The sequence below is a fragment of the Cervus elaphus genome, chromosome 27 (genome assembly GCF_910594005.1).
Source record: "Cervus elaphus chromosome 27, mCerEla1.1, whole genome shotgun sequence".
NCBI lineage: Eukaryota > Metazoa > Chordata > Mammalia > Artiodactyla > Cervidae > Cervus > Cervus elaphus.
Genome location: NC_057841.1, coordinates 24,231,738 through 24,250,396, shown reverse-complemented (window position 1 = coordinate 24,250,396; position 18,659 = coordinate 24,231,738). Strand labels below are relative to the sequence as shown.

At 42.9% G+C, this 18,659-nt stretch overlaps 1 protein-coding gene across 1 annotated transcript in view; it reads right to left on the bottom strand.

Moving 5' to 3' along the window:
• TPGS2 (tubulin polyglutamylase complex subunit 2) overlaps positions 1 to 18,659 on the bottom strand; it is a 60,338-nt gene that overhangs the window by 29,005 nt on the left and 12,674 nt on the right. Inside the window, exon 2 of the mRNA XM_043889182.1 lies at positions 10,547 to 10,626. Within this exon, the coding sequence (XP_043745117.1) occupies positions 10,547 to 10,626 (80 nt within the window). The remainder of the gene's footprint in view (positions 1 to 10,546; positions 10,627 to 18,659) is intronic.

Genomic DNA, 18,659 nt, shown 5'->3' with positions numbered 1-18,659 from the left:
ACTTCACTAGGAGGTGGGGGCGGCCAGGGACGGAGGATCAGTTCAGCAAAGAGCCACAGCCAGAACATGGAAATCATTGTTTCTGTAGGTGCTTATCCGCAGTGGGCAGACTCCTGTGAGTCCATGTGCAACAGAGGCAGACGAAGGGCTGCCTAGAATGGCCACTGAGAGGAGCACTGAGACCTACCTGGAAACCTGAGGCAGGGACGCCTGCACCTACTGAAACTCCTCCAGGGGGAAGGGCTGTGGAAGGATGGGGTGAGATCCCGGAGAACTCTCCACTGCATTCTCAAACTCCTTCCTAAGGAGAGGGGGAGGCCTGGTTAACCAGAACCTGTTGTCTTGGTGGCTGGGGTATCCAAGCTTGGGGACAGAGCTGAGTTGCTGAAGACTCAGAGGAGAGGCAGCCACTCTCTCCACACAACCATCAGTCTCCCTCTCAAAATACACGTAAGGCTGAAAGTTTTATTTTTGTCCTTAGTTTTGAAGAGATGGGGAAGACCCTCTCAGGCAGTTGCCGATCTGGAGGGAGGAAGAGAGGCACTGGAGAGCGGGAGGGGACTTAGCTGTCACAGGAGAACTTCGGGGGCAGAGTGAGCGCACAGTGTGAGGGGCCATCGTGACAAGCTGCTGCAGGCTGCTCTCTCCCATCTGGGATGCTGACAATGCATTCAGAGCAGGGGCATGTGAGGGCCACGTCTGCAAGAAGGTTCAGAACCCACCCTGCAGACTGTAGAAAAAGTGAGGCTAAAAAGAGAGGGGATGATGTTCTGCCAAACTGTTTGGTCTCCTGGGCCATAGTTTCATCATTAGTAAACTGAATTTTTATCTGGAAATTGAAAAGTCTAACCAATCAAGAATTGTACTGCACTCTGGAACTATGAAGTGTCACTGAAATATTTAAAAACAGAACTCTCCTGACCCTGGGATGCTATGAGAATTGAGGCAGACGCCTTCACAGTGCACAAAAGATGAAAAGCTTGGTGCAGACATTCCACGAACTACCATCATTATAAAAGGCAGATTGCAGGCACAGGGAATGTGAATCATAAAACTGCACAAAACCAAGCAGATTGAAACTACTGTTTAAAGAACAACAACAACAAAAAAGTGAGATACATTAAAATAAAAAGAGGAGGTTGTCCATTTTTTTTTCTAATTTTAGGAGTCTGCAGCAGGTATAGATAGCCGTTTAGAGTTTAGTTTTAACATTTTCTTCCTACATTTGCAGCAAATAATCATGAAATATTAGAAGTGGATGAATCTTTCTATAACACTAGCTCTAAACAAGACGGCAGAGTAAAAGGATATGGAACTCACCTCCTTCCACAAGTACATCAAAAATACATCTGCAAATGGAACAGTTCTCACAGCACCCCTGCTGAACACTACCAGAAGACCTCACACCCCTGAGAGGACATAAAAGAGCCCCATGTAACCAGGTAAGAAAAAAGAAAAGAGAAGGGGAGCAGGATGGGACCTGCACCCCTGGCGGGGGGAGTGTGGGGGAAGAGGAAAGGTTCCCACAGGATGAAGCCACTTAAGCAGCAGGGAGAGGAGCCGGGACAGAGAGCGAGCTTCAGAGGCTCAGAGGAGAACCCAGCAATCAGGCTGCGAGAGGCAGGACAGAGCAAGACTTGCAGAGGGCCCGCACCACTGCCTGCATGCCCTAGCCTGAGACGCAGGTCTGCTGGTGTGAGTGGGGCTGGCACTGGAACCTGGGGAGTAGAGAACAGATATGGGAAGGGGACTGCTGCTGGCTGTGCAGAGATAGCCTGAAACGGCTGGAGTGTGGTACAGCTGCAACCGGAGGTGTTCACGGAAGAAACCCAGGTGGGCAACAGAAGCAAAGCGCCACTGTTAAGTGGAGCATGAGGTGGGGGGCGAGGCTGGCATTGTAGCCTCTTTCTCTGTGTACTGGCCCCGCTTCTGCGGGCCCTGTGAGAACATGTCTTCCTAGCTGCTGCCTCAGGGGTTCCTGCCTCCAAAGGCTCTTGTGGCCCAGTCACCATTTCGGGGGTGCTGGGAGTAAATGCCAGCAGGTTGCCCACTCGCAGAGGTGGGGCTAAAACCATAGCTGAGCCTCAGAGGCCATGAAACTTGGGAAGTAGGGCTGAAATCTAACCCTGTGGTTGTGCAAGCCACAACCTTACACTCTGCCACTGGCTTTGTAAACTCAGTGCCTGTAGGACATCAGAGTGGACACTGGGTGTGTCCATGGCTGGAACGGGTGTGGCATCAGCAGTCATGGGCTTTGTGGGCATGTGCCCTGGGGACTGGGCTGGGCCAGGGTCTGCGCTGCCTTTGTAGCTCCTGCTGTGGTCCAGATGAGTGATGGATGTGGTCCCGGGACCTGACTCTGGTTGAGCTGCACTGGAGGTCCTGTGGAAACAATGCCTGGGGGACCCCAGGGCCGGTTGCTGGCATTCCCAAGGTTGAGATGGGGCCCAGGGCAGTGCTGGCAACAGTGTACTTTGTAAGGCGGCAGAGCAGGTGTCAGGTGACACAGCAAAGTGCACTCACGTGGAGAACAGCTCTGGCTCTTCTCCCAGTGCGAGGGCTCCAATCCCATCCACCTCCCCCAAGAGCTCAGGAACGGATCTGGGGCTTCCACTCCAACAGCGGGAGAACAGACCCAGCTCCCGACAGGGCGGCAACAACCACAGAGCAAGGAGGAAGCCCTGATCAATAACCAGGGCAGGCTCTGGCCGCCACATCACCAGTCACTCCTCCTATCAGGGTGACAGTGGCCAGCATACACTGAGGAAAGAGGCAACAGGAATCAACACCAAAAACAGCTCTCACATCAAAAAGTATTAAACCTACACAGGCTACATAGGGATGCTCCTCCATAAAAATAGCCCTCCAAGACCACAATAGATAATTGTTTCTCCTAAACTCATATAGCAAGAGAAATATAAGTAAAATGAAGTAGAGGAACCACTCTCGAATAAAAGATCAAGAGAATTCCCCTGAAGGAACAAGCAATGAAACAGACCTCTTCTTTCTAATAGACAACGAGTTCAAAAAGGAGATAATAAAAATACTGAAGAAGTTAAGAAGGACTATCGAGAGAAATGCACATTACTGTAAAAGGAAACTAGAAACTATAAGGAGGAGCCAAGAAAAATTAGAAAATTCACTCACTGAGACAAAAGCTGAGCTAAAGGTAATGAAAAGCTGAATGAATAATGCATAAGAATGAATAAATGATCTGGGAGATAGAATAATGGAAATCACCCAGTCAGAACAGCAGACAGAAAGCCAAATTTAAAAAAATGAAAGCAATATAAGAGACCTACGGGATAATACAAAGTATGCCAATGTACACACGATAGGAATCCCAGAAGGAGAAGATAAAGAAAAGGGGATTGAAAGCATATCTGAACAAAGTGTGACTGAAGACACCCCAAACACAAAGAAGGAAACAATATCCAGGTACGAGCAGCACAGAGGGTCCCGAACAAGGGGATGCAAGCAGACCTCCACCAAGACATGATAAAGACGGCCGAAGATGAAGGCACAGTTCTAAAGGCAGCGAGAGAAACACAAAGAGTTAATTACAAGGGAACCCCAACAGGGCTACCAGCTGATTTCTCTACAGAAACAGCTGCAGGCCAAAAGGGAGTGGGGCAAGATATATTCAAAGTCCTGAAAGGGAAAAATCTGCAATCTAGAATCCTCTGCCCAACAAGATTATCATTTAGAATAGAAAGAGAGATTAAGGATTTCTTAGATAAGCAAAAATTCAAAGACTATAGCAATACTAAACCTATCTTAAATGAAATATTAAAAGATTTTCTCTAAATAGAGAAAGTAGTAAGAATCTACAGGAAAGAGTAAATCACTTAAATAAGCCAGTACACTGATTTTAAAAATAAAAAATTTCTGTGAAAGTGATAAACATAAAGAACAGCAAAAGGATGAATATGAAGATGTAAAAGAGGGTCAAAATCATAAAATGTGGGAAATAAGAGTAAGAAAATGTAGATCTTTTTTTTCCAAGAATGTGTTTGAGTCTATATGACTACAAGTTTAAGGCAAGTAAGTACAAGGAGTTAACAAACTTGAAAACAGGGTAACCACAAAGCAAAAACATACAATGCATTCACAAACACCAAAGAGAAGAGAACAAAAGTGTAAAACAAAAGAAAATCATACAACTACAAAAGAAAAAACAGAAAGGGACAAAGAAGAAATATAAAATCAGGAAAATTTAAATATAAAATATGAAAACATGAAAATAGGGTTTAATATGGCAATAAATACATATCTATCAATAACTACCTTAAATGTCAATGGGCTAAATGCTCCAGTCAAAAGACACAGAGTGGCATATTAAATAAAAAAATAAGAGACTACAATATGCTGTCCACAAGAGACCCACTTTAGGGCAAACGACAAACACAGACTGAAGTGAGGGGAAGAAAAAAGACATCTTGTGCAAATGGAAATTACAAGAAAGCGAGGGTCATAAAACTCCTATCAGGAAAAATTGACTTTAGATCAAAGGCTACAGAGAAAGATAAAGAAAGACACTATATAAAGATAAAAGGATCGATACAAGGATAGGATATCATACTCGTTAACATGTATGCACCCAACCTATGTACTGTACGCTCATGCTCAGTCATGTCCGACTCCTTGCACACCCAATATGATGTTGCTGCTCAGTCTCCAACTTGTGTCCGGCTCTTCGTGACCCCACAGACTGCAGCACACCAGGCTTCTCTGTCCCTCACCATCTCCCAGAGTGTGCCCAAGTTCATGTCCAATGAATCAGTGATGCCATCCAACCATCTCATCCTGTCACCCTCTTTTCCTTCTGCCTTCAATCTTTCCCAGCATCAGGGTCTTTTCCAATGAATCAGCTGTTTGCCTCAGGCAGCCAAAGTATTGGAGCTTCAGCTTCAGCATCAGTCCTTTCAAAGAGTATTCAGGGTTGATTTCCTTTAAGATTAACTGTTTTGATCTCCTTGCTGTCCAAGGGACTCTCAAGAGTCTTCTCCAGCACCACAGTTTGAAAGCATCAATTCCTTAGTGTTCTGCCTTCTTTACTGTCCAGCTCTCACATCTGTACATGACTACTACAAAGACCAAAGCCTTGACTATAAGGACCTTTGTCAGCAAAGTCATGTCTTTGCTTTGTCACACAATGTCTAGGTTTGTCATAGCTTTCTTGCCAAGAAGCAATCATCTTATAATTTCATGGCTATACTCATCATCTGCAGTAATTTTAGCACCTAAACACCAAATATAGAAGCACCCAAATACATAAAAATACTAACAGATTTAAAGGGAGAAGTTGATGGCAATACAATAATACTACGGAACTTTAACACCCTACTCACATCAATGGACAGATCTTTGAGACAGAAACTCAACAAGGTAACAGAGATCCTAAATGACAAAATAGAACAGTTATATTTAGTTTATATTTCCAGGACATTTCATTAAAAAAAAGCAGAATGCACATTCTTTTCAAGTGCACATGGAACATTCTCTAGGACTGATTACACCCTAGGGCACAAAAGAAGCTTCAACAAATTTAAGAGTATAGAAATTATTTCAAGTATCTTTTCTGACCACAATGGTATGAAACCAGAACTCAACCACAGAAAAAGAAATGAGAAAAAAAAAAGTTATATGGAGACTAAACAATATGCTATTTAAAAACCTACAGGTCAACAATTAAAGAAGAAATTAAAAAAAAATAACTTGAGGCAAGTGACAATGAAAACACAACTATACAAAATCTATGGGGTGCAGCAAAAGCAGTTCTTAGAGGGAATTTCATATCAATACAGGACTTTAAGAAACAAGAAAAATCTCCAACAACCTAATCCACCACCTAAAAGAACTAGTTAAAGAAGAACAAACAAAACTTAAAGTCAGCAGAAGGAAGGAAATAATATCAGAGAGGAAATAGAGATTAAAAAACAATAGAAAAAAATCAGTAGAAACCAAAGAGCTGGTTCTTTGAAAGGTTAAGCAAAACTGACAAATATTTGGCCAGGGTCACCAAGAAGAAAAGAGAGAAGATTCAAATAGTGAAAATAAGAAATGATACATCAGAAAGACAAAAAACTATAAGAGAACATTTATATGTCAATTATATGAACACTATATGTCAACAAATTTGGCAACCTAGAAGAAATGAACAACTTTCTAGAAACACACAGCCCACCAAAACTGAATCAAGAGGAAACAGGTGACTTGAAAAGACCAATCACTAGAAATGAAATAGAGTCTGTAATTAAAAAAACAAAAAACAAAAAACTCCCTACAAGAAAGTCCAGGGCCAGATGGTTTCACAAGCTAGTTTTACCAAACATGCAAGGAAGAACTTACATAGATCCTTCTCAAACTGCCAAAAGATCAAAGAGGAAGGAACACTCCAAAGACATTCTAGGAAGTCACCATCACCTGATACCAAAACCAGACAAAAGGTAGTACAAAAAGAAAATTATAAGCCAATATCTTTGATGAATATAAATGCAAAAATTCTCAATAACATATTAGCAAACCAGATCCAGTAATACATAAAAAAGATCATATATCACAACAAAGTTGGGTTCATGCAAGGATTAAATCATACAAGGATGGTTCACCATATGCAAATGAATCAATGTGATATCCTACACAGTAAAAGGAAAGATAAAAACCACACAATCATCTCAATAGATGAAAAAAAGCATTCAATGAAATTAAATACCCATTCATGATAAAAATTCTTACCAAAGTGGGTACAGAGGGAACATATTTCAACATAATAAAAGCTATTTACAACAAACCCATGGCTAGTACTATACTCAACAGTGAAAACCTGAAAGCATTCCCACTAAATTCTAGAAGACAAGGATTCCTATTCTCACTACTTCTATTCAACACAGTATTGGAAATCCTAGCCAGAGCAATCAGACAAGGAAAAGAATTAAAATTCACACTGGTGCTTGTGAAGTCACTTCAGTCATGTCTGACTCTCTGCGACTCTATGGACTGTAGCCTGCCAGGCTCCTCTGTCCATGGGATTCTTCAGGCTGGAATACTGGGGTGTGTTGCCATGCCCTCCTCCGGGGAATCTTCCTGACCCAGGGATCAAACCTGCATCTCTCACATCTTGTGTTGGCAGGTGGGTTCTTTATCACTAGTGCCAGAAGCCCATTTCAAATTGATAAGGGAGGGATAAAATTGTCATTATATGCAGATGGCATGATACTATATACAGAAAACCCTAAAGACCACACAAAACAAGACTGGAATTGATAAACAAATTCAGCAAGGTAGCAGGACACAGGAATCAGTTGCATTTCTTTAAACAGACAATAAAATATCAGAGAAAGGAATGTAAACAGTCCCTTTGAAAGTCACATCCAAAAAAAAAAAAAATACTTAGGAATAGCCTCATCAAGAAAGTGAAAGACTTATATGCTGAGAACTACAAAACATTAGTGAAGGAAACTGAAGATGATTCAAAAAACTGCAAAGTTATCCCATACTCTTGGTTTAGAAGAATTAATATGGTTAGAATGGCTATACTACCCAAGTGCAATACACAGATCCAATCTGATCTCTATCAAATTACCCAAGACATTTTTCACAGTGCAAGAACAAATAGTTCTAAAATTTATATGGAACCATAAAAGATTCAGAATTGCCAAAGCAATCCTAAGGAAAAAGAGCAAAGCAAGAGGCATAGCCCTTCTAGACTTCAGACAATACTAAAAAGGTACAGTAATCAAAGCAATGTGAGACTGGCACAAACACAGACACATGGATCAATGGAATAGAATAGAGAGCCCAGAAATAAACTACACACCTCAGATAATTAATCTTTGATAAGGGAGGCAAGACTATAAAATGGGGAAAGACAGTCTCTTCAGCAAGCAGTGTTGGAGAAATGGAACAACCAGCTGCATGTAAATCTGTGAAGTTAGGATACACCCTCAGATCATACACAAAAATAACTCAAAATGGCTTACTGACTTAAAACTGTAAGACACGACATAACAAAACTCCTAGAAGAGAATATAGGCAAAACATTCTCTGAATAAATCATACCAATGTTTTCTGAGGTGTCCCCAGGCAAAAATAAACAAATGAGACCTAATCAAATTTAAAAGTTTTTGCCTAGCAAAGAATACCATAAACAAAAGGAAAAGACAACCTAGGTACAAACTGGGAGAAAACATTTGCAAATTCTGCGACCAACAAGGGCTAAATTCCAAAACATACAAAGAGCTCACACAGCTCAATAACTACAACAACAACAACAAAACCCAGGGACTTCCCTGGTGGTCTGAGATAGTTAAGAATCTGCCTGCCAATGCACAGGACATAGGTTCCACCCTTGGTCTGGGAAGATGCCACGTGCCTCAGAGCAACTGGGCCCGTGCACCACAGCTACTGAGGCCGCGCGCTGCAATCACTGCGAAGCTTCCCCCAACTCACTGTGTCTGAAGAAAATGGCCCATTGGCTGTCTCAGTTAGTTAGAAATCTATTTCTCTCGTGCATACTATACCCTTTAATTCTTCCAGTTTGCTGACGGCTATTTATCCAGCTCTACATCTGTAATCTCCTCAATGTCACTCTAAGCTAACTGGGAACTCAAAAAAGTTGCATTGTCCAGGAGGCAGATTAGTTCCCAGTGTCACTAGATATAAAAAGCAGTCATGGAAGGCATGCTACAAATGAATAAACCAAGATATCATAAGTAAAACTGGAAAAATGCACCAAGTCATCTTAGAGAATTCTGGGAAATATCTGGTATAAGACACAAGAAGACTATGCCTCAAAAACTACCTCAATAAATAAGTGACATAATATGACACAGCTTTAATGGTGTTCCACCCCAGAAAATGCATTCCTGTCCTCTCATCCTCCCATCCTGACCTATGAACCTGGGTTTCTAAGCTAGGAATCTCCTCTTCAGCAGACAGAAAAACTTAATGTTCTCATTCTTACTGAGTTTCAAGGCAGTTCTCCCTAAAGGCCTGACTCAAACCTTTTAAGAATCAGAAGGAATGTAATCCACGAAGTCTACAGGCCTGGCTGGCATAGCCACAGCTGTACCAGCACCATCAGCTAGTAAGAACTTAACAGTAGACATTGCTCTGGAATTTCGTTTTCTCTTAGGTACTGTGAGTAAAAATGGGAGCGGGAGCTGAGTGAGTCCATGCTAAGAGCTGAGGTGCTGCTGAGCAGAGGTCATGGAGAAAAACCTTAGTTACCAACTACTGATATGCCAGTGAAACCACTGCTCAGCCCTGGGAGGGTAGGAGCTCTTCGCAGGGACTGACCATGCCCATATTCCTGGGGGCTGCTTGGCTGGCGAGGGCAAGGCTGCCATGGTGTTGCCCTCTGTAGGAGGGGTAGTCTGGTAGAGCAGAAAGGGCGTGTGCTTAGGGGCAGACAATCCAGGCTCTGCTACTTGGTGGCTATGTGGCCCAGGACAGAGTCTTTGACCTCTCTGACCCTCAGATTTTTCATCTATAACACAGAGATAGCGACACTGATCTTGCCGGGGTTATTATGAGGATTAAATGAAATAATTCACCTGATACGGCAGCAGCACTCACTCAGTGACAAGGTGACCTAGTCAGATCCCTTTGCTGCTTGCTACTCAGCCACAGTTACTTTCCAAAGCAGAAATCTGACTTCTCTACTTAAAGCATTTCGGTGGCTTCCCTTGGTAAATGGAAAGAACAAAGTCCTGATGATCTGAGAAGCCCTGAATGTCCTGGTCCTGTCCACCTCTCTCCTCCATTCTCCTGTGCCCTAGACACGCGGACCCTATTTATGCCCTCAAAAGTGTAATCCTTCCTATCCTGAAGCCTTCACACAGACTCAAAGCATCTTCTTCACATATCTCATCTATCCGGTTAACAACTTCTCATAACTTCTTTGGGAAAAATATTCCTCAACCTCCAGACTAGGTCAGGCCTCCTGACAATGCTCCCTTAACCTCTCTTTTACAGAGCTTGATCTGCCTTGTAATTATACTTGGGATGACTTATACTATGTCTCAGACAAGATCAAGAGGTAGGAAACTGTGTTCTTTATTGATTACCCCGAATCTCTAGGTCTCAACATCAAGCACAATGCCTGGCCCATTTTATGAGCTTAAATCTTTTACTGAATAAATGAATGAATCAAAGTTCAGAGGAGGGTTGGAAAGCATTTGCTATTAATCTGGTTAGTACTTCTCTGCAACACTTAACCACGTTCTGCCCAGCATGCTTATTAATATTTAATTCCTTCTTTCCTAGGTGGATTTTCAGCTTTGTTGTGTATATATACAACTTCAAATGTTCCACTGCCTCCTTAAGACAGGCTCAGAGGAGATGCTCCGTGTTGGAGAGATGGCATGGAATGGAAGGGAGTGTTAAACGCCCTGAACAGAAACAGAGAGAAAGATGAACTCTAACTTGAAGGTGGCTGTGGCCTGAGATAAGAAAAAGTTTCTTGTCCACTCTTTCCTTCTCAGGGGCATTTAAGTTGACCACTCATTGTTGGGAGGTGAGGATTCAACAGGGTGACACTTACTTGTTCCCATGAAGAAATCATATGACGTTCAGCAGGTAGTTTTTCTATGATGGTCACCTCTGTCACACCTGGGGATGATTCTGAAGAGGAAGCAGAGAGTAGAGTAGTTGGTCCATTCTCACATATTTCTACCAGAAAGGGTAATGAACTGTTGAAGTCTGCTCTAGGAATACCAGATCCCTCTGAGGAGCATTTGTTACCCCTGTAATAAAAGCAGCTGGTCCCTCAAAAGCAGTCGGTTCCATAAGCTAAGACCATGTAGTCTTCTAGTGATAATTATGCCAGTATCCTTTTCACATATCAAAGTTTTCCTCAAGTTTTCAGAAGAGTCAAATCTTGGGATGCAGCAACAGCCCAATACACTAGCTAAGAAATCGGGACTCCACCATCCTAGTCACGCTTTATGCACTCACCAGCTGTGTGACCTTAGAGGAGTGCTCACTTCCATCTGCGTTCAGTAAGACAAGAATTACAACAATACTTTCCTCAATAAGTGAAGTAAAAACAGCAATGAAGAAACAGAAGAGGACACAGAAATGAAGATACTTTGTAAAAGTAAAAAGTACCATATACACAATTTTTCTTCTGCCTTCTGTTCAAGGTTCTTTCTAACGTGCTGGGAAGCACGGTACTGTGGTAGAAAACCAGTGAGCTTCAAGCCATTTGACCTGGGGTGATTCCTTGCTATGCACCCTGACTGGTTAGGATGGAAGACACTGTTTTATCCCTTTAAGGGTGGTCTCATTTGGCACTGTTCCACCAAAACTAAGACAGTAGATAATAAATGCCATTACTCAATTTTACAGCAAGGACACCGAGGTTGAGAGGTTAAACCACAAAGCCAATCCTCTGACTCCAAGTATGGGTCTAGTTGAAAAATGAAGAATACGTTCAAAAGTCACTACATGCCCCCTGGCATAGCCCGTTACAGCAATTATCCTACGCAAATGCAGAGTCTAACTTTAATTAGTCTTGGCAACCCACCACCCACCTGCAATAGGACTGAAGAATACAGAATTCTTGGCCTACAACACAGCTGGTTACAGAGGGATGTCATCTGACAATACTCAGCGCAATCTAAGGCCTAGGGCTACAAGAGGACACACACATAATGTAAATACCTGACATTAAGTTTTGCTGAGGCATCCATTTCAAATACATTCATCTTGAATAAACAAATTGCCAGTTGTATGACACAGTTACTAACTAAACAACTAGATGAGGAATGAGGCCACCCCCCACTCACGAAGTTCCCCTTTTAGAAAGCCCTGGGTAACCTGGATAACTGACTACTTGAATGAGCCACCTTTTCCCTTCAGGTGTCCTAATTCCCCCTCTGAAGTTTTAAATCCACCAATAAAGTGTAAACCTGCAGAACCCTAGAGACCCAACTCTGGGGCCCTAACAAAGGCAAAGACCCTCTGGCTGTGTGGCTGTGGGCATACCATGTACCCTCCAGGACCTGTGTATAATAAAAAAATTTTTTTCAAGGTTCCCCAGTGATTGCTGCGGTGTATCTTCAGTCATAACAAAAGCCACAATGTTTGGTCCAATCACATCAGCTTCAGTCCAGGAAATGTCTGTGGGGCTCGTCCAAGTAGTACAGGCCTAGATGAGTGCCTCAGGTCTTCCTAGCCGACAGCAACAGTATCAGTAAGTAGGCTGAGGGAGACACAAACACACCACTCTTCAGCTTGTAACAGACCTATGTGGAAGGGCTACAGGCTGAGACAGAACTGCTGTGATGTAGCACAGATGACAACATATCATTTTTAATCTTTGTACATCTCCAGGATAGGACAACATGCTGACTCTAAAAACTTTCATGTAACAAGTTGCTTGGGAAGTACCCACTGCAGAGACTCTGCTATCTAAAATTTCAGCACTGATAAGGAGGAGGTATGGGGGTGAGGAAGACAGGGACACACAATAAATCCCACTTCTATAATGCTGTATTTCTGGGAACTGCTGTAAGTTATTTCACTGACAACAATCATGTGAAGCAGGCATCAGTACTTTATTTTAAAGATAAGGAAACAGGTTCTGTGATGTTAAATTAATCATTTCACAGAACTAAACCTCTGATCACAGGTGCAGGTAGCAAGCCTGATGTTTTCTCTACTGTATTGCCTTAGTAGTTAATTCCAACATGAGGGAAAGTTTTCTTCACACCACCAAGCAATTCTCAGACATCAGCTGAATGTTCTACAATTCAACTCAATCCTGACTCTACCAGGAGAAAGCCTCAGATCCCACAGGTTAAGAGCTTATTCCCACAAGCCTGCCCTTACTCCAGATGCTAACTGTAGGTCTAGGTTGTTATCTGTGCTTCTGACAGACTGGCTATAAATCAGGAGTTCCTATGATCTTTCCCTTGGGTTTGATGAGTTTGATACAGGGGCTCACAGAACTCAGGAAACCCATTTACTCACTGGAATACTGGTTTATTTTGAAGGCTATTACAGATCAACAGGGAGATAAGATGTGTGGGGCTGGGTCCTGAACAAAGGGGCTTCTGTCCTTGTCGAGTTTGGGGCCTGGCACAGTGGCATGAGGAAGTGTCTGGTTAACAGACTGGAAGCTCCCTGCACTCTCTCCTTTTGGTTTTTTATGGCGACTTCATTACACAAGCATGCTTGACTAAATAACTGGCCATTGGCAGATGACTCAACCTCCAGACTTTCTCCCCTCCATGTAAATCAGGTGGGGGAGTGAAAGTTCCAACCCTCTAATCCTGGTTGGTTCCTTTGGGAACTGGCCCCATCTTTAGGTTACACAAGGGCTTTCCAAAAAGTCACCTCATTAACAAAAGGCACCTTCTTTCATCAATTAGGAAATTCCAGCGGTTTTAGGAACACTGTGCCTGAAACAGTGACAAAGTCTAAATATATATTATAAAACATAATACCACAGATAACCAAAAACATCATAAGGATATTTAGAAATAATAGCAATAACAAGCTGTGTTTGGTTTATTATTAATAATATGTGACTTGAGAAGTAGTATCTGACTCAGTTCAGATGTTCAGTTGTGTCTGACTCTTTGCCTCCCTGTCCGTCACCAACTCCAGGAGCTCACTCAAACTCATGTTCATTGAGTCGGTGATGCCATCCAGCCATCTCATCCTCTGTCATTCCCTTCTCCTCCTGCCTTCATTCTTCCAAGCATCAGGGTCTTTTCCAATGAGTCAGTTCTTCGCATCAGGTGGCCAAAGTATTGGAGCTTCAGCTTCAGCATCAGTCCTTCCAATGAATATCAGGAATGATTTCCTTTAGGATGAACTGGTTGGATCTCCTTGCAGTCCAAGGGACTCTTAAGAGTCTTCTCCAACACCACAGTTCAAAAGCATCAATTCTTCAGCACTCAAGCTTTCTTTTTGTTCCAACTCTCACATCCATACATGACTACTGGAAAAACCATAGCTTTGACTATACACACCTTTGTGAGTAAAGTAATGTCTCTGCTTTTTTATATGCTGTCTAGGTCGGTCATAGCTTTTCTTCCAAGGAGCAAGTGTCTTTTAATTTCAAGGCTGCAGTCATCATCTGCAGTGATTTCGGAGCCCAGGAAAATAAAGTCTCTTACTGTTTCCATTGTTTCCCCATCTATTTGCCATGAAGTGATGGGACCAGATGCCATGATTTTAGTTTTTTGAATGTTGAGTTTTAATCCAGCCTTTTCACTCTGCTCTTTCACTTTCACCAAGAGGCTTTTTAGTTCTTCTTTGCTTTCTGCCATAAGGGTGGTGTCATCTGCAGAGTCCCCAAGATGATAGCTAACAGTGAATGATGTTGGATTCGTGATCTCCAAAGAAGAAGATTTAGCTTCAGGATCAGGTACCAGGCTTGATCACTCAAAGCTTTTGTGTGGCACAAGTTTTATTATAGTGAAAAAGGACAGAAAAAGCTTCTGACATAGACGTCAGAAGGGGGAGAGAGACTGTTCCACTCAGGTTCTTGTTAAGAAGAAAAAAATGTCCTTGAGCAAGATGCATTGTTATTATATAATCATTAGTACAGAGTTTAAGGAAAAACAAAAACATACCCTTGAGCAAGAGGAGTTTTGCTGTGTTATCATTAGCTCTGGACTTAAAGAAAATAATGTCTTATGTGACTAAGACAAAACAATGTAGAAAAAAAAGTTCGTCCTTTTCTCCTCGAGAGCCCCTTACCCCTTTCTCCTTCTCGAGGGCCCTGGACTCCTTATCAACCTACTTAAGAATTAACTCTCTCATTCCCCGCTTCTTTTTCTAGGAGAACACGGCTGCCAAGGGAAAAGGGGTATTGCTCTCATTCTGCAGCTACTTCCTGCTGGCCAGGGGCACAGGCCCTAAATTGTTCTGGCAGCGTATTCTCCTTACCCTCATATTGAGGGTCTCTGATCCAGGGACCCCAAGTATAGTTGGAGGAGGTTGTGGCATTCATAGGAGCTTAACAACCATTTGTAACATAAAAGCTTTCAGACTGTTAGAAACAAACCCCATTATACAGTTACCGATGTAAGGCAAAAGAGTCATTAAACCAAGTTAAAATATAATCAAAATTAAAAGTCACATTATGTTCATAGTTAAGGTACAATGTGTTATACCAGTCCATTTTAAGATTGTTAGATGTCATCAGATCAAGAAGAGGTGTCACATATGATTGTTGCTGGTGAAGGAATTCACAGAGTTGAAGAAGAAAGTCCTTTCCTTGAAACACAGAAACCCACCATGGGAAGCTTTCAACTAATGAAAAGGGGAGTGCTGCACAGACTCAGCAATCAGACATAGACAATTCTACTCTCCTGCCTTTGTGACCAATGACAAGCATTTATGAGCTGCCTGGCTGGAACAGTCCATATGGCAGAGTATGAAATGAAATACTGAATGAAGAAAGTCAGGTCTTCAGACACAGCATAGTTTGCTCTAGATACCTATGGCATGCCACGGATGAATACTCTCTGTAGTAACTTACTCCAAAGTTGGGTGCTATCACTTTCTTCCTTCTCTGCCACCCATAGAAGTTCCCTATTGAGAGGTGAAGTCTATTTCTCTGCCTCTGTGAAGAGAGGTTAACAGGGGTTAGCCTGTCACTTCCCTGACCAATAAAATATGGCAAAGAGACATCATGCAAGTTCTAGACTTCAAGACGGCTGGCAGTTCCTGTTTCCTCTCTTTCTGCTCTGAGCGATCACAAACTGAATCCAAGCTACGCTTCTGGACAAAGAGGCCATGCTGGGGAACCTTGAGGAGCCAGATATGTGAGTGCTGAAGCCATACTGGACTTCCAGTCGAGTTGAGCCTAAAGGTAATTCCAGCCCTAGCTGCAATCTATTGCAAACGCCTGAGATGCGAAATGCAGACAGTCCCACCTAAGCCCAGTCAGCCCACAGCACTGGGAGAGAGACTAAATTGCTGTTTCAACCCACTGTTTTGGGGTGGTTTGTTACCCAGGAATAAATAACTGGAACTCACTCCCTGTAGAAAACAGTTTCTGAGTCAACAATCTCAGATATTTAATGAGGATCTGGTATGTCCTCAGCTTGGGAAAAATTTCTGCCAGAGATTAGGAATTTAAGGAGATACTATCTCAAGAAATTCATTGCCTGGTTAGACAAACATGAATCAACAGTGAAAACTTCAAGATAATAATATTACATATTAACTTGGGTAATATAGTGACCCTGTGGGTCACAGGAATTACAGTTGGAGAGAGGTAGATAAAGACTGGAAAAGTGATGGAAATGCCATAAACTATGCATAGCTAATCTGGGCCCTGAAGGATGGCACGGCCGTTCCTGCAGACTGGCTTGATTAATACCTACTCCTGCTCCTTCCTAGCGTGCTTTCCTGTATTTTATTGACTGCTGGCTAAAGACTACATTTCCCAGATTCCACTGAAGCTAGGCGCCCTCTGGAGGCCAAGTTTTCTGCAGGGAAACCCGCTGGCATAAAACCTGGAAGGAAAGAAGGAGCAGGTGAGGTAGAGGGGTAAGTAGGGAGATGGGCTCTTTTTACAAGCATAGTTGCAAAGGTATTTGATCTTATGGGATTGAGAGTTGTAGTGTGGCAGAAGCAGCAGCAATTTCTCAATTCTACAGCTTCCTAGCTGCAGGGATGCCCCATTTAGCATCCCCTTTTCACAGTTTGGTTGGTTCTCAGCCTAGAATCTGCTCTGTTTAATCTCCCAATGATTCTATAGGCTAACGCCTCTTAAGTCCTTCCTGCCTTAACTAGCTAGAGAGTATTTCTAGCCTTTAACAAGCTATGTATTCTATGGTCTGCCACTAACAATCCTGATAGATAAGAGTTTGCATTTGCGGGTTCACCTTCAGGACAAATCAATGTGTGCAGATCAGAGGAAATGGTCATTAATATGACTTAAAAATTGTGGCCATAGAGCCAGACAAAAAGTAGTAGAGGTTCTGGAACCCAAGATTCCAAAGTCGTTAAAGGTCTTTAGAGACAGAAAAGAAAACTTAAGTCTATATAAGATTATTCAAAGAACAAGAGTTTATAACACAAATCAAGAATTAGGTAAAGATAATAATACATGATGCTAGGGCTTGAAGGTGAGGCACCTGGAGGGCTTGGGGGTGGGCATGTAGAGTGGAGTAGACTGTACATGGCCAACCTGAGGTTCTTTAGAAGGACCAGCTTGTAGGGTTCATCTCTGACTGATGCTGGGAATCTGGCCTCTGCATGTATTCTACGTTGATAAGGTTGTTTTGTCAATCTGCCTAAACCACTGAAAATCTGCTTTCCTTTTGAGAGTCTAAAATTTGCATGGTGTCATGGGCAAAGCTCATAATTCCCAGGAAATAAATAAAATAGAATCTGAATAATAAGATAAAGTCTAACTTTTTTTTCCCTTTGGCCTTGGTCTAGTTTCATTACTTATAGGATACCATGTGCAGAGATCTTGTACCTAGCCCTTCAGATCACAGTTCCTCTTGCAAGGTAACTGCACCTAACACTTTAGCTTGCCTCCCACATCAGGTTCGGGTTTTGCTAAGTTCTAAGGGAACAGAGTAGTTATCCCCTGGAAAGTCGATTCAAGTTCAGGCTATGCTTTTAGACAACCCAGTGGTTACCCTAAAACCTGTCACACACTAACCCCTGCCACCCTGCTACCCACAGGATCGGGGTCCCTGGAGCAGGATCATATAGAAATCATAGACATGATCTATTCCAGTTGCCCCAACTGAAGAAGTTAGCCTCTCACAGATGGGAACAGTTTTATGAGAGGGGGGGAAGTCTGGTGGATATGCAGAACTTCCCAGACCCAAGTCACAGAAGTGAGATGCTACCCCTGGGGCTCCTGCCCCAGGAGAGGAGTTGACAGTCCTCACCTGAGCCTTTCAGCATGGGACAGGGAAAATCCTAAATGTTTACAGATTCCCGGTATGCATATGCCATCCTACCCACACATGGGGCCATTTGGAAGGAAGGAGGTGTGCTTACTGCAGAGAATAAATGTGTGAAATGTGGCTTAAGCATACTGAAGTTCTTAGAAGGAGTACAGCTTCCAAAACGGACGGCAGTGATTCATTGCAGGCCTCATACAAAGGGAATACAGAGGTAAAAAAGGGAAACAAAGCGAATACAACTGCCAAAAGGGCGGCCCAGAGCCTGCAACTCGGCGACCACCCCTCATGCCTCAAAGGTGAGATCCACGCAGTCATTCCCCAATCTACAGAAAGGAAGACTTAGATAAAGACTGAAAACTGGGCTTCAGCAGAGATCTAGAGGACCGTGGTGGCTAGCTAACGAGCACAGGCAACACTTGTTTTCCCAAACTGCAGCCTGTCAAGCCATCAGGAAGGTTCAAGACTCACCACAGGAGGGAGGTCCTAAATAATTGGTCAGTTGAGCTCATGGTTAACTCCAGGTATTAAAACTACAATCAGCTGGATAGATGAGACATGCCCAGCTGCACAATGAACACAACTCCCCAGACCAGACCCTCCAGAGCCCCTAGATAAGGGCCATTCAGACCAGAGGGACATTTCCTGGAGAAGACTGGCAGATTGATTTCACTGTCATGGCAAGAGTACTGGGCATTTTCAGGGATCTCCTGGCACTAGAAAACACAATTTCTGGGTGGACACAAGCATTCCCTGCTAGAACTG